Source organism: Balaenoptera borealis (genome assembly GCF_965194805.1).
Source record: "Balaenoptera borealis genome assembly, chromosome: 18".
Classification (NCBI taxonomy): Eukaryota; Metazoa; Chordata; class Mammalia; order Artiodactyla; family Balaenopteridae; genus Balaenoptera; species Balaenoptera borealis.
In genome coordinates, this window is record NC_138877.1 from 16933560 (window position 1) to 16949377 (window position 15818).

General features: G+C 45.9%; 1 protein-coding gene across 6 annotated transcripts in view; it reads left to right on the forward strand.

Moving 5' to 3' along the window:
* ATP7B (ATPase copper transporting beta) overlaps window positions 1–15818 on the forward strand; it is an 80492-nt gene that overhangs the window by 28403 nt on the left and 36271 nt on the right. For all 6 annotated transcript variants that reach the window (XM_082365272.1, XM_082365269.1, XM_082365271.1 and 3 more), the window contains one exon: window positions 9117–10305. In XM_082365272.1, the coding sequence (XP_082221398.1) occupies window positions 9117–10305 (1189 nt within the window). The remainder of the gene's footprint in view (window positions 1–9116; window positions 10306–15818) is intronic.

Sequence of the window (15818 nt, forward strand, 5' to 3'; positions counted from 1 at the left end):
GCCAGCGGGAGCTACTCTTGTTGTGGTGCGCGGACTTCTCATTGCGGCGGCTTCTCTTGTTGCGGAGCACGGGCCCTAGGTGCATGGGCTTCAGTAGTTGTGGCATGCGGGCTCAGTAGTTGTGGCTCACCGGCTCTAGAGCACAGGCTCAGTAGTTGTGGCACACGGGGTTAGTTGCTCCACGGCATGTGGGATCTTCCCGGACCGGTGCTCAAACCTGTGTCCCCTGCACTGGCAGGCAGACTCTTAACCACTGCGTCACCAGGGAAGCCCAGTTGTATGAATTCTTTATATATTTTGAACATTAACCCTTTATCAGAGATATGGTTTGCAAATATTTTTTTCTGTTCTGTAGGCCGTCTTTTAATTTTGTGGATTGTTTCTTTTGCTGTGTAGAAGCTTTTTAGTTTAATGTAGTTCCATCTGTTTATTTTTTATTTGGTTGCTTGTGCTTTCCGTATCATATCCAAAAAATCATTGCTAAGACCCATGTCAAGGAGCTTTTTTCCCTATGTTTTCTTCTAGAAGTTTTATGGTTTCTGGTATTGCATGTAAGTCTCTAACCCATTAGAGTTAATCTTTGTGAGTGGTGTAAGACAGGGTCCCAATTTCATTCTTTCATTCTACATGTGAATACCCAGTTTCCCAGCACCACTTATTGAAAAGACTGCCTTTTCTCTGTTAAGTATTCTTGGCTCCCTTATCAAATATTAATTGACCGTATATTATTATTTTTGAAAAGGTTTATCAACCACTTACATTTCTTTTTCTGAGGATTATTTTAAATAGCAAGTTCCTATCGTGCATTTATAGATTAGCATAAATTATAAATATTAAGTTTATACCTAAGTCTTTCAAAGGAATATTTGTTTTCTGTACAGCTGGTCATACCTATAATTCTAGGTAGAAACCACTACCTTCATTAGCCATTATAGTGTACATTTCTGTGTGATAAAATAACGGCATTATTTCATCAAATCTGATGACCATATGCAATTTATCAATAATAATAATTAACAAGAAGAATAATCCCAAGTTCGTTGACTTCCATCACATAATATAAATACCCGAATTAACTTAACATTGTTTGTGTGACATTTTTTTCTAACCAGTCATAACATTGCATGTATCTAACGTAGGTCTTTTATATCATGATCTTACCGTCATTCTGGGAAATGACTAGGGAATTATGACCTTATGGTTCTCACTCAGACTGTTTCATTCAAATGTAAAAAAATATTCTAAGATAATGACAGTTGCTTGATAGTGACAGGCCTGCTATTTAAAATTTCTTTGGGAGAGGCTTGAAATATAGAGTGTTATCAGAGAAGATTCTGAAGCAGAAAAAAATGCCGTTAATTGATAAATGTCTGATGGAATAATTGTTACAATAGGTGTAAGTTAAAAGCAACGGAATTCTCTGGAACAGCTAATAGTGAAACTGTGTGGAGTGAGATTGCGAACGGGGTTTCTGAGGTACTATTGGGAAGTGCTTCTTGGAGAGGTCTTAGAGTTTGTGAATTTCTAAATTTTAATTTATTTTGTACGTGGAAAACAACCTATGTTGTCTGTATGTGCTGAGGTTTGTTAATTTTATTTGTTGTTAATTTTATTCTCTTTTTTTCCCCTGGGCAAATAATGGTACAGTGCGTTCAGTTTTTCAGTAAGGGTTTATATTTTTCCTCATCGTGGTCAAGAGAAAGAAACAGGCAGTAAATGGTCATTTGTGTGGAATTTCCCAGAAAGTACGCAGTGAACAGCAGGGCTGGGGGTGGCCCTGAGGCCAGAGGTCAGGCTGGAGCCCACACAGTCCAGGCACACTGGGCACCCTCTTCGGTGTCTGAACTAATTAATACCTGAGTTTTGGCTTGTTTTTTCAGTAGACAAACTGTAAATAATTCTCACTGGAAGTTCTTTCTGGACCTTTGTGAGCCAGTGTTAAAGGACAGTTTGAAGGGGTTGCGGGGGGCGTGGGGGAATACGTACACAAGTTTTAATGATTAGTTCTTATCAGTAAAACGGTGGAGAATAACAAGTTCCCTGCCTACTTCCCTGGACCGCTTTTGAAGATCAAATGAGGCCACGTTTGTCTTCATAGTCAGTCATTTTCAAACATTTATGACGTTAGCCTTTTAAGTCCTCTTAGCATTCAGGCCTCCCTGCAGAACTGGGGTGGGCGTTATTGTTGCCTCCTTTTACACCTAAGAAACCTGAGGCTTGGATTTGCTCAGACAAGGCTGGAACCCCTACCCAAGACTGTCAGACATCCCTTCAAGAAATTCACAACAAATCGGAAGGGCCGATATTTAAACACACAGATGTGAAAATGTTCTTTAGAGGATAAAGCCATGTAGAAATATGTCATCTGTTCATCATTGCTGTCATCTTTATCACAGTGATGATGTTATCGCCGCTTATGTCAGTGTGGTTTAGCAAAACATTTTCTTCCTTGCCTTAGAGAAACTGAAAAACCACATTTGTTTTCTGGTATAAAAGTAGTACTTGTCTGTTTTTTCATTCAGGTTTTACCAATTGGAAAGTATATACAGATAGTGAAAAATCAGAGTGTCATAACTCACCCGTAGATAACCTCAATTTTATGTATTAATACCTAAGTATGTACTCGTTTAAATCTATGTACGTACAGGTTTAACATGGGTACATTGATTCTTCTTCAGTGGGGATCTTTGGGGGTCTTAGAGACCGACACCCACTTGCCTGGGGTGGTTTGGGTGGGGTCTTTTCTTGAGTCACTTCTGCACCTTCTTCCCCGTGAATCTCCGATGCCCAGCGAATTCTCAGATACGAATAGAGCAGAGGGACTTCCCTGGTGGCACAGTGGTTAAGAATCCACCTGCCATGGGTTCGATCCCTGGTCCCGGAAGATCCCACATGCCGCGGAGCAACTAAGCCCGTGCGCCACAACTACTGAGCCTGTGCTCTAGAGCCCGCGAGCCACAACTACTGAAGCCCGTGTGCCTAGAGCCCGTGATCTGCAACAAGAGAGGCCACCTCAGTGAGAAGCCCGTGCACCACAATGAAGAGTAGCCCCCGCTCGCCGCAACTAGAGAAAGCCCGCGCGCAGCAACGAAGACCCAACGCAGCCAAAAATAAATTAAATTTAAAAAAAAGAGAAAAAGAGAATAGAACAGATACTAAGGGTTGCAGGCCAGGCTCAGACCCAGGCCGACCAGTGATCTTAGCCACACCCTCACCTCCATGCTGTGCTCACTCACCTGGATGTAACAACAACCTGATAGGTAGTGTCAGGAAGGAAGACGTTTTCCTCTACCTTTCTGGGTTCTTCTGGCTGGTCTAAGAATGAAGTTGACGAGAGACAGATTAACAGGAGAAAGTCAAACCGAAGTTTAATAACGTGAATACATGGGAGAGACCAAGAAAAATGAATTCACCAAGATGGCCGAAGCCCACACTTAAATGCCATCCTCAGCCAAAGACAGAAGAGGCTGTTGAGAGTGGGGAGAGTCAGTTAGGGGAAGTTACCAGGAAAAGCACAGTAAACAAGGGTGATTGTGGTACACATTTCAGTCATTTCCTTCTCCATTGATAAATCGAGTTTCTAGAGATTTGGTCAACCTCCTTTTCCAGGGACAGAGCGGGAGATACCCTTACAAATGGAGATTTCCCTTACAAATATGTGTTTCTTACAAAAAGGCAGTTCCTACTTGGTTTTCAGAGCCCTTTCAGTGTCTGCTGTTTACCAGAAAATAACTCGCTTAAGACAATATGCCAAAGAGATGTATTTTAGGGTGGTAAATTCTGCTCCCCTGTAGTAGTATGTGGCTATTTTTCTGTTTTCTTCATTTTGCTTTTCAGCACTGTAGTCTCTTCCCATAATTAACATGGCTAAAAAGAAAAAGTAACCTTCAAATTTCTTTTAAAAAAATAGAAAGCCTGCTGGACTTTGGGCTGGATTTAGATCCCAGCTCCGTTATTTAAATAACCTTGGATGAACCTCTGAGTCTGTTTCAGCAGTAAAATGGTGATAAGAATATCTACTTACAGAATTATCTTGAGCAGTAGGGATATAAAATGCCATCCTCATAAAGTAATGCCGAGAATCATTAACTACTTGCTACTATTGGGTCTGTGTACATATGAAAAAATCAGGACCTTTCTGTATTTTGAATTCCATGAAAGTTCAGGTGTATAGGGTTGTATGGGGTGGAGGTTATATACTGGAAAAGTTGCAGGCACGTATAATGTTTTTGCCTCATAAGTTGTTAAGGGTGTTCCTTATCCTTCAAAGTGAAAGAAGTCTCAGGATAAGTGGGTGAGTGGTATCCAATTTAAGGATGATGGGGATCCACCTGTAACTAAGAGAGCTCAGAAGTGGCTAGTGGTTCTTCCCTTGTACACGTAGTAGTATTGCTCTTTGACTTGTGATCACAGCCATTTTCTACAAGGCATGTCATTTCTGGGCTTTGCAATTTCAGTCTGGCTTTGAAAACTTTCATTAAAACGTACCACCCCATTTCCAATTTCTTCATACTAGACTGGCCTATCTGAAGGTCTTATTTTCCTTTCCTGGCTCCATCTTAGCAAATCAAGAGTTTATATACCTTTCCCTATCTTTTTGTTTAAAAGCCCTGGTACTCTCAGCAAATTCCATGTGACCAGGCCGCCTAGAGAGGTGGCAAAGAATTGAAATTCATTTTTGGATTCCTCTCTGTGGAATTACCCTCTTCTCTGGTGTTTCCAGGCGCTTCTCAACCTCATGCCTACTGTACTAATAGTTTATTGGAAATTCAGAAGCCAGCAACCTGATGTTGGGCCTGCAGAAGAAGTCCCCAGTGTTTGTCCTCAAGGAGTGTATAATTTAGTGGGACTTAGACAACACTGGGAATTCTACCACGTTTTCCCTGGACACACAGTCTGTACCCTGGGCCCACTCTCCGATGTCCATTGCTTCTGATGAGCCCTTAAACCTAGACATGTTTGTTTGTTTGAACTCAGAAGGGGAGTTTTTCCCCACCCCAGAGATTGTCTTCATTGAAGAACGGAATTAAAAGCACAATATGTGTGTACACTTAAAAACAATCCAGATACCCGACAACTGTTAGGAGATTGCTCCTAAACCAACAGGTACGCTGGTGTTTCATAAAGTTGTTATTTGCAAAGCTTTGTCTTCCGTAACTGCTTGTCTTTAGAAGCCTGCCTGTGTAGAAGGGAGACCTCTGAGTATTATTTGCTACAAACAAATAGCTTCCAACACTTCTGCAAACTCCTTTAGCAGGAACATAGAATCAATAATCCAGGGATTAAGAGCCAGCTTTGTGGCTTGGGTTTGGTGAGTTGTAGCTTGACCTGGGACCAAGAAAAATAAATTGGGTAGTAAATCATTAGGGATTTGTTTTTCCAGCAGACTGGGTGATTGAGAGTTATGTCTTATAAGGAGATAATTTCTGCTTTACTAAGATACTGTATTGAAGTATCTAAATATCTTTAGAATATCTTCTTAGTTTTTCCTGTATCTTTTTTTTTTTTTTTTTGCCACACCACGTGGCATGCAGGGTGTTAGTTCCCCGACCAGGGATTGAACCCAGGCCCCCTGCAGTGGAAGTGCACAGTCTTAACCACAGTCTTTCCCCCGACCTGCATCTTTTTTCAGTTAAATAAGGATTTAATTCATACCAGTTACAATCAAGTCACTGCTGCGGATCTCCTTTATGCTCACATTATTTTAATTTAATGTTTAAATTAATTATGTTTTAGAATTCGGTAACACACGTACATTGTACCGTAAGTTGTACAGTGAAAAGTAACTCTTCCTTCCCACTCCTGTACCCCAGCTGCCTGACCCCTTCAGCTGCCCAGTCCACAAACTCTGTGCCGGCTTCTTATATATTCTTCCAAAGGTAACGCCATACATGCATAAACATCTGCGTGTGTAATATTCTTTTTCTCTCACAAACAGTGCTAGCATGCTGTGATAGACATATTTTGGTGGTCCTCCCGGTGAACTCCACCTCCTTGTATGTAAACACTTATGTAATTCTCTCCCGTCTTGACTGCGCTTGGCCACGTGACTGGCTTTGGCCAATGGTGGCTTAGCAGGTGTGATGCAAGCAGAGGCTTGCTAAGTGCTTGCACACTGGGGCTTGTTCTCTGTGAATGCTAGCTATTGTGACACTCCCTCTCAGAACCCAGAAACACCCAACTGTGAGGTAGCCGGCCTAGCCGTGTGCAGAGGCTACATGGGAGAGAGCCAAGGTCCCTGCCAACGGCAGCCACCATCAACCTGCCAGCCATGTGATGAATGAGCCATCTTCTTGGACGTGGAACCTCCAGCCCCATTCAGGCCACCCCAGAGACGAGCCTTCCCTGCCAAACCCTGTCCAAGTTGAAAAACTGGGAGCTGTCATCAGAAGCCACTGAGTTTGGTTTGTCATGAGCAGCAGATAACCGAAATACTAGATGCACTATGTATTCTTTTTTCTTGTAAAAGGTTTATTTATTATTTATTTATTTAATTTATTTTTGGCTGTGTTGGGTCTCAGTTGCAGCACGCAGGATCTTCATTGAGGCATGCGGGATCTTTCATTGTGGTGCGTGGGCTTCTCTCTAGTTGCGGCACGCAGGTTTTCTCTTCTCTAGCGGCGCGCAGGCTCCAGGGCACGTGGGCTCTGTAGTTTGCGGCTCATGGGCTCTAGTTGAGGCACACGAGCTCAGTAGTTGTGGTGCATGGGCTTAGTTGCCCCGTGGCATGTGGGATCTTAGTTCCCTGACCAGGGATCGAACCCTAGTCCCCCTGCATTGTAAAACGAATTCTTTACCACTGGACCACCAGGGAAGTTCCTAGATGCACTGTATATTCTGTGCCTTGCTTTTTTCACTGAACTATATATTAGATACCAGTCTATTTCACTGTTTATAGAGTTGCCTCATTCTTTTTAAGAGCTAGATAGTATTCCATTGTACATTTGTGCAGTAATTTATCAGCCTCTATTGATGGACATTTATGTTGTTTTCAATCTGTTGTAGCATCTAATATCTTTGTTGCATGCTTCCTTTTGCATGCAAACAAATATATTTATTGCCTAAATTCTTAGAGAATCACTGGGTCAAAGAATATGTGAATTTGTTATTTTAATAGATATTGCCAAGTTGCCCTCCCAAGAGGTAACACTCCCACTAACCCTGGGGAGTGAATCAGTGGGTGCCAACTTGAATGGTGACCATGTCAACCTCACATGTGAGGTTGGAATGTTATATTTCTCCTTTAATGTTGCTTTTCATATATTGAGAAGCCATTTGCATTTCCTTTTTGATGAACTGCCTTCTTTTTTCTGTTGGAATGTTGGCCTTTTTCTTTTTCGAAGGAGCTCTTTATATATTAAAGGAATTAGCTCTTAATTTGCTTAAGGTGAAAGCAAGTCTTTTTTTCTCTCGGTTTATCTTCTGCCTTGGTTTGAACAATTTTTTTTCCTCTTATTGTGGTTAGATATACCAAACTTTTATTTTATAGCTTCTGGATTTTCTTCCTTTTGTTTTGTCATATTTAGGCTTTCCCCACTCTGGGATTATAATAGATATTCTCTTGTGTTTTCATCTAGTATTTTTATTATTTTGCTTTTTACATCTTCATCTTTGATCTGTCTGAAATGTCTTCTGATATATAGATTCCAAATTTATATTTTTCCAAATAGGTTTCCCAGATGTCTACCCAGTCGTCCGTTAATACTGTTATGCCATGTCATACTTATCATATACATTTCTGTATTTACACCACAGATAGTTTCAGTATGTTTTTTGAATCCAACAAATTTTTGAGTTGCTATCTCATAAATTACTTAATTGTCCCTTTTTCTCTATTTTAAAATATTTTTTTTAATTCCTTATAATTATTCACCCCAAACTAGCTTGTGATTTCCTCTGTGGATATACAAATGAATATTTATAGTCTGTTTTAAAAGTTATTTAAACTTTCATCTTGTTAAGCTGCTCAAAATCTGAAGTTGGAAAGATAAGCATTTTATGCACAGGGGCAGAGAAGGTCAATCCATGTAATCGAGCTTCAGCTGAAGATGAGTAGGATTGTGTAGGTGTCGAGTGACATGCTTTTTTATCAGGTGCCATATATAAAGGCCTGTGCCCAAATGTCTGAAGCAGGTACTAGTACTGGTATAAAAACTATATCTAGTTAAGAGAGTGGTGAGGCTGGGACCCTGCGAAAGGGAAGTTGTGTTAATAGAATGGCTGAGGCCACATCATGAGACGAAATCAGGAAAATACACTTGAGCTGTGATACACTAAGAAAATGAATCCGTTTAATTTGGTGAAGCACATGTCGTTTTTAGGTAATGTCTACAGCGGCCCTGAGCACCCGGCGGGGCAGCGACTCAGCGGAGGCAGCACTAGAAGTGCCTTGTTCAGCCCAACTTCCTGTTCTTCCAGCTTTCCCCCTCCCGCTCCTCTTGGTCCCCTTGGCACTGCTGTGCTCACTCCCGTGGCTCAAGGGGTGTCCTTCGAGACCTTTTTTCACAGGCACTGTGGTCTGGCCCCATGGGCTGGGAGGTCTGCATTTGGAACATGTGCCCTATGGTTGTTAAGTTTAACCCCTGCTAAGAGAGTGAGATGGACACCCCTAGAAAGAGATGCAGAATTAGGGTGTGGCCTATTCTGTGTATTTGCATTCCAGCAGGACCTCCAAAGTTTAAACTGAAAGGACCAAGTCCAGTGGGGAGATTTCAGGTGTCAGCTGGAGTCGGGGAGGTCTCGTGGGACTTGTGCCCTTCTGCTGTGGGCTGCTGTGCTCTCTGCCTCTGTCATAGGCCTGCCATGCTTGTTCTATGCGGGTCAGCCCCATCATGCTCTCCTTTCCCACAGAAGCCTTCATGCCTTCTACCAAGGTGGGCAGTTGACTTCTGGGTTCAGAATCACAGAAAGTCAGAGCTAGAAGGAACCCCTCTGAACCCTTTCATATGATAAGTAATGTCTTTGTAGCTTGCTTCCCCTCTTTTGATGTTCTCATACTCTTGGGATGTTTGGACACCAGTGGTATTGTTTTCCATTTTCTCAGTGCCACACAAGCTGGGAGATTTTAGAAAACGTTTAGTTTTAAGGATAAAAAATGTTCTTTCTCTTCCTTTTAGATCCTGCCTAAGCTTTCCTGGCCTGCTCGAGCCTGGGAGCCAACGATGAGGCAGAGTTTTGCCTTTGACAACAATGGCTACGAGGACGGCCTGGATGGCGCGTGCCCCTCTCAGACGGCCGCCGGCACCCTCAGCATCGTGGGCATGACCTGCCAGTCGTGTGTGAGGTCCATCGAGGGCAGGCTGTCTAGTTTGACAGGCATCGTGAGCGTTAAGGTCTCCCTGGAGCAGGGCAGCGCCATGGTGAGGTACGTGCCCTCGGTCCTGAGCCTGCCTCAGGTTTGCTGTCAGATTGAGGACATGGGCTTCCAGGCCACTGTGGCGGAGGGAAAGGCTTCCTCCCGGCCATCCAGGTTCTCGCCCGCCCTGGAGGCTGTGGTCAAGCTTCGGGTGGAGGGCATGACGTGCCGGTCCTGCGTCAGCTCAATAGAAGGCAAGATCGGGAAACTGCAGGGCGTCGTGAGGGTCCGCGTCTCGCTCAGCAACCAGGAGGCAGTCATCACTTACCAGCCGTACCTTATCCAACCCCAAGACCTCAGGGACCGCGTGAACGACATGGGGTTTGAAGCCGTCATCAAGAACAAGGTGGCCCCTGTGAGCCTGGGACCTATTGACATCAGGCAGCTCCAGCGCACCCACCCAAAGGCCCCTCCGGCTTCCGTTAACCAGAATGGCAATAACTCAGAGAGCTCGGGGAGCCAGGGGGTGCCCCTGTGTCTGAGAGTGGATGGAATGCACTGCAAGTCTTGTGTCCTGAACATCGAAGAAAGTATTGGCCAGCAGCCAGGGGTTCAGAGTATCCGAGTGTCCCTGGAGAACAGGACTGCCCAAGTCCGGTACGACCCTTCCCGCATCTCCCCAGGGACCCTGCAGAGGGCCATTGAGGCTCTGCCACCTGGGAACTTTAAAGTCTCTCTACCCGCTGGAGCGGAAGGGAGTGGGACGGACACCAGGAGCCCCCAGGCGCCCGGCGTGCCCTGCGCTGCAGTGCTGGCCATCGCTGGCATGACCTGCGAGTCCTGCGCCCGGTCCGTCGAGGGCCTGGTGTCGCAGAGGGAGGGAGTGCAGCGTATCTCGGTGTCTTTGGCTGAAGGGACAGGAACGGTTCTCTACAATCCATCTCTAACTCACCCAGCAGAACTCCGAGCTGCGGTGGAGGACATGGGATTCGAGGCCTCCATCCTGGCTGGTACGTGGTTGATGCTAAGTTCCTTGGAGTTTTAGCTTCTTTTCTGAAGAGAACACTGATTCTGTGGTTTTTTTTTTAATTATTATTTTTGGCTGTATTGGGTCTTCGTTGCTGCTCACGGGCTTTCTCTAGTTGTGGCGAGCAGGGGCTACTCTTTGTTGCGGTGCGCAGGCTCTGGGAGCACAGGCTTCAGTAGTTGCAGCACGCGGGCTCAGTAGTTGCAACACACGGGCCCTAGAGCGCGAGGGCTTCAGTAGTTGCAGTGCATGGGCTCAGTAGTTGTGGCGAGTGGGCTTCACTAGTTGTGGTGCACGGGCTCTAGAGTGCAGGCTCAGTAGTTGCGGCGCACGGGCTTAGTTGCTCCGTGGCATGTGGGATCTTCCCGGACCAGGGCTCGAACCTGTGTCCCCTGCGTTGGCAGGCAGATTCTTAACCACTGTGCCACCAGGGAAGCCCCTGTGTTCTTTTTAAAAAGAGTACTTTGGGAACACCTGGCCCTTCTCTCTCCAAAGGAAACATCATCATTTGCTCTGAGATTTCTCTGCTAAACAAAACAGAATAATAAAGACAACGGGACCCTGGTCTCACCACCTGGAGCCCATTCTGTTGAAAGTGGGAAAGAAGGGAAGGATGTGATGATGGTTTCCCTTCTCACCCACCCCCGACCATGGCTGTGAGAAGAGGGGGCGTGTGACAGCCTTCCCAAAGCGAGGTGCCCACGTACCTTGATGCCACGTCGCTAGACAGTTTCCAGGGTGGTGGCTCTCCCCAGGCCCCCTCCCACTGACCCGCCAGCCACTCACTTGCCTGTTTTCCCCTCCACTTCCTTCACTCGGGAGCCCGGCAAGTTGTCTTAGCGTCTTTCGTGTTTCTGCCCCTCACCAGGCCTGTGTGAGCTGTGGGCTGCTGAGCAGCGAGGTACCGTTCCCTCCTCCCCCCCCCCCCCCCGAGAGCTTATGTGGTAGCAGGGAGGGGGAAACCACGCGGGGCAGCAGGTGTGAGCCCTGTGGGGGGGAAGGGGGGCGGCTAGCTAGGGAGGGCTCCCTCTGGGGGGGTGGGGAGTGAGCCAGTGAGCCATGGGAGATGGCAGAAACCTGGCCGGCCCCCCTGTCCTGCCCCTCCTGGCTGACTCCCACCCACTCCCCCGCCCCCAGGAGCCCTTCCTAGGCCCCTGCACCACCCACCCCCAAGGGGAGCGGGTGAGCCATGTGGAGTGACTGGGCCCCATTCTGGGCTCTGTCTTTTTTTTTTTTTTTTTTTTTTAAATAAATATTTATTTTTATTTATTTATTTTTGGCTGTGTTGGGTCTTCGTTTCTGTGCGAGGGCTTTCTCTAGTTGCGGCGAGCGGGGGCCACTCCTCATCGCGGTGCGCGGGCCTCTCACTGTCGCGGCCTCCCTTGTTGCGGAGCACAGGCTCCAGATGCGCAGGCTCAGTAGTTGTGGCTCACGGGCCTAGTTGCTCCACGGCATGTGGGATCTTCCCAGACCAGGGCTCGAACCCGTGTCCCCTGCATTAGCAGGCAGATTCTCAACCACTGCGCCACCAGGGAAGCCCCCTGGGCTCTGTCTTTGTACCAAGTTTCAGGAAGGAGATTTGTTCTGTTTTGTTTTTTTAAACAAAAATCAATAAGGAAGACTGGAACAGTAAATCCTGTACTCAGAAGGTAAGACATGTAGTATGTAGTTGCCATCTGCTATATTTGTATGAGGTTTAAAGTCTTAAAACAGTGGAATCAAGTTATCAGCAGTAAAAAGAAATTTGCATTGAACTACATAATGCAGAATAATTGAACTTGACTAAGTAAACCTGGAGAGGAAACAGGGATTTTTATTGGCCAGAATTATGAGAATTATGTTTAGCCCAAGAGATATTTAGGGAACCAGATTTAGCAAATAAAAATACAGGACACCTAGTTAAGTTTGAATTTCAAATAAACAATGAGTAATGTTTTAGTATGAGTATGTCCTGTGCAATATTTGAGACATACTAAAAAATTGCTGTTTATCTGAAATTCAATTTTACCTGGATGTCCTGTATTTTACCTGGCAGTCTTAATTTAGGATAAACCATAAGTGTGCTGGTGACTGTCTTTTATAGCCACTTAAATGCGAAAAAGGCATTATTTGTATTTGGTTGGCCATTCTGGATTGACCAGGGGCTCCTTGAGGACAGTCTTCAAACCATGTGATTTGTTTCTCCTTTGACTCCGCAGCACCCAGCACACAGTAGGTGCTTGTGAAGGAAACGAAGGAGAAAGGAAATAATGGGCTGGGACAGGCAGGGTCTCAGGTCAGCCGATGGAGGGAACTCTTTAGAGAGACTGCAGAGCTGGAAAACCAAACAGGGACGGGAGGGAAAACAGGAAATTAAAAACCAGGAAAGCAGCCGCCACCCACAGGCGGGAGGGTCTGAGGGAAGGCAGGTGCTTAGTTTACAAGAGCCCGGGGGCTGAGCTTGCCTGGTGGGAACTGGCCAAGGGCAAGGCTATGGCAGGAGCCGGGCCCGGTGGAGAGATGGCAAACACTTGGGTCCTCCTCCTTTCTGTCCTGTTGTTTCCTGCTTGTTACCTCCATGTGCCAAATTTAATCAGAAACCAGTTGACAAGGGAGCCTGGGAAAAGTGGTTTGCAGGGGTCAGCACCTTGGTAGTGGAGCAGGGGGAGGGAGGGAGGGAAAGGGTCTGAGAGCCTGCGGGCAAGAGACAGGCATTGAATTTCAGTCACTTACTTGACAGCTAAAATACATTTAGACCTGGTTGTAGAAGGCAGCTGTTATTTGTTCACTTGTTTGCATGGTAAGTAGTTTTTGAATGGATGAATGGATGGATGGATGGGATACATGAATACAAAGTGAGGAAAATTCACCTGTTACGTATAGCATGTTCCTCTCACCCTCATAAGTGAGTGATGTCACTTTGAGGGCACGGTTCCCTCACCCCCGCACGTGCTGGGGGTCTTCTGGGGCCCGGGCCCTGTGCCAGCTGCTGTGGAGTGCTCAGCGGCGGTCCCGCACCCGCCCATAGCGGTTCACACTCTCCCGGGGCAGCAGGTCGCAGAGGCCCCTCGTATCATCCAAGGCAGGTTAGAATAAATGTTGTAACAAGGAAGGTGTAGGTCAGATGCTCTTGGGATTCAGAAGAGAAGGAGAGAATCCAACACCTGCTTGTGGGGCTCCCAAGGACATGATGTAGGGGGGACCATGGAGTTGGGCGTGGATAGGATTTCAGAATGGATAGGATCTGAGCAGACAGGAAAGGGCAGGACTTCACGCCAGGCAGAGGAGACAGGCCAGCACCCTGGTGCAGGCTACCGTCCTCTGCTGCTGGATCCTGGAAGGGGGTCCAAACTGGTCTCCCTGCTTCCTGCCTTCCAGCCCGGTCCCCGCCCAGCTTTCACAGCCATCCCGTCGCGCGGCTGACCCTCCTGGACCATCCCGTCTTGTATTGTGAGTGGAAGAGTCCTCATGGCGGTCCCTAAGCCCCTCCCTCACCCACCACCTTTCTGGCCCCGTCTCAGTGCCTCTTACCAGGCTTGTTCTCACCTCAGGGCTTGTGCTCGCGGTCTCCTCTGTCTGGAACGCTCTCCCTGCAAATCCACACAGTGTTCTTCGTGTCATAGCTGCTCATCCAGACTCTTCCCAGAGCCTGTGTCATTTTTATGTAGAAATATATAGGTTTGTATCATACATAGTTTTGTAATCTCTTTTTCACCCTGTGACTTATCATAAACGTAACTTATGGGTCCATCCGTGTGTCTGCAGTACCACGTTCAGTGGCCGCATGGCATCCCAGCATATGGGTGTCCCATGACTTCGTTTCCTCTTTATTTTTCCCACCTATTTTGTGTGGATGTCATTGTAAATAATACTGATAGGATTGTTGTGACTGTAAATAAAATTGTCCGTGAAGATAGTCTTCCAACTACGTCATTTGTTTCTCCTTTGTGCACATACTTAATTATTTCCTTGTGATAAATATCTGAAAGCATAATTGCTGGGTCACAGGGTATCAGCATTATTTCATTCCATCACAAATATTTATTGTGCCCCTACTAAGTCCCAAGCAATTAGAGGTACCGTTTTTGATAATACTGTCAAATAGATTTCCAGAAAGTCAAATCAATTTATATGCCCACCCGTAGTGTTGGCATAGGTTGATCAAGGACCCAGTAGCATAGGCTTTTTTGGGTTTTTGTTAATTTATTTAACTTTTTTTAAAAAATATTTATTTATTTATTTGGTTGCACGGGGTCTTAGTTGTCCTTAGTTGCGGCAGGCAGGCTCCTCAGTTGCAGCATGCATGTGGGATCCAGTTCCCAGACCAGGGATCGAACCCAGGCTCCCCTGCATTGGGAGCGTGGAGTCCTATCCACTGCGCCACCAGGGAAGTCCCTAAACTTCTTTTTTTAGCAATCTCCAGAAGCCCAGAATTTAGTTGAGTTAGACCTCAGTGTTGGAGGTCTAACGAATACTACTGAAATTGTTGACAACAGTATTTGGGCAGAAAGGCAAGTGAATCCAGGAGGTGGTGAGGGACTGGAAAAAGGGGGAGGGGCTGGACAGGTGCAGGAAGGCTTGGTGGGGGTGGGAGCTAGAATGTTAAGAGCTGACATCCAAGGGGTGGAGTCATTCTGAAGAAGGACGAAGTCCAGGAGAGCAGAGCTGTGCTGGGTGAGGCGATGGTCTCTGCATCCAGAAGGTGGACGGCTGTAAGGCCAGAGCACTGGAGGGTCTTCAGCGAAGGTGCTGAAAGTATCCATCAACTGCACTCTTAAAGTGAGTGGAAGTAGTTTTAGCACTTTCCAGAAAATGAGCTTCTATGTTTTGCAGCTGTGGACTTTGAAGCAAGGAGAGAGTTCATCATCAAATGATGTCATTTTTTTCCTACATACTCTTCAAGGTATTTTGTGTCATCACAAAACGGTGACTTTTTGGAGTGATGAAATTTTCTGGATCTGGATCTGGTCGATGATTAGTTACATTGATCTATATATGCGTGGTGGGTGGAGTAATGGCCCCCAAAGATGTCTGCTCCCTGACCCCTGGAACTTGGTGGGGAAAGGAGAACTTTCATTATTGGAGCTGGACTATTGGAAGTCCACATGGAAAGAAATTACCCTTGGTTATCACCTCAGACCTACACAGAAGTTAATTTGAAGTATATCAGTGGCCTGAATGTGGAGGTTCATTTAAAATAACCGAGGTGCTAGAAGAAAATGTCATGAATATTTTCAGTGTTGCGGTAGACACATCTATTAATAGAGCACAAAATGCACTCACCATTGAAGTTGGTTTAGTTGACTCTAAGTTGGGCTTCATTAACATCAAGGACTTCTTTTATCAAGAGAAATACCGTTAGATGAGGGTGAGAAAGCAAACCACAGACTGGGAGCCAATGTTTGCAGTGGGTACAGCTGACAAAGGGTTCCTGCCCAAAATGTATGTAGGACCTAGACAAAGGATGAGAAAAGGGCCAGCGACTCAACAGAGGTGTTTTGGGGCATTTTGATTCGC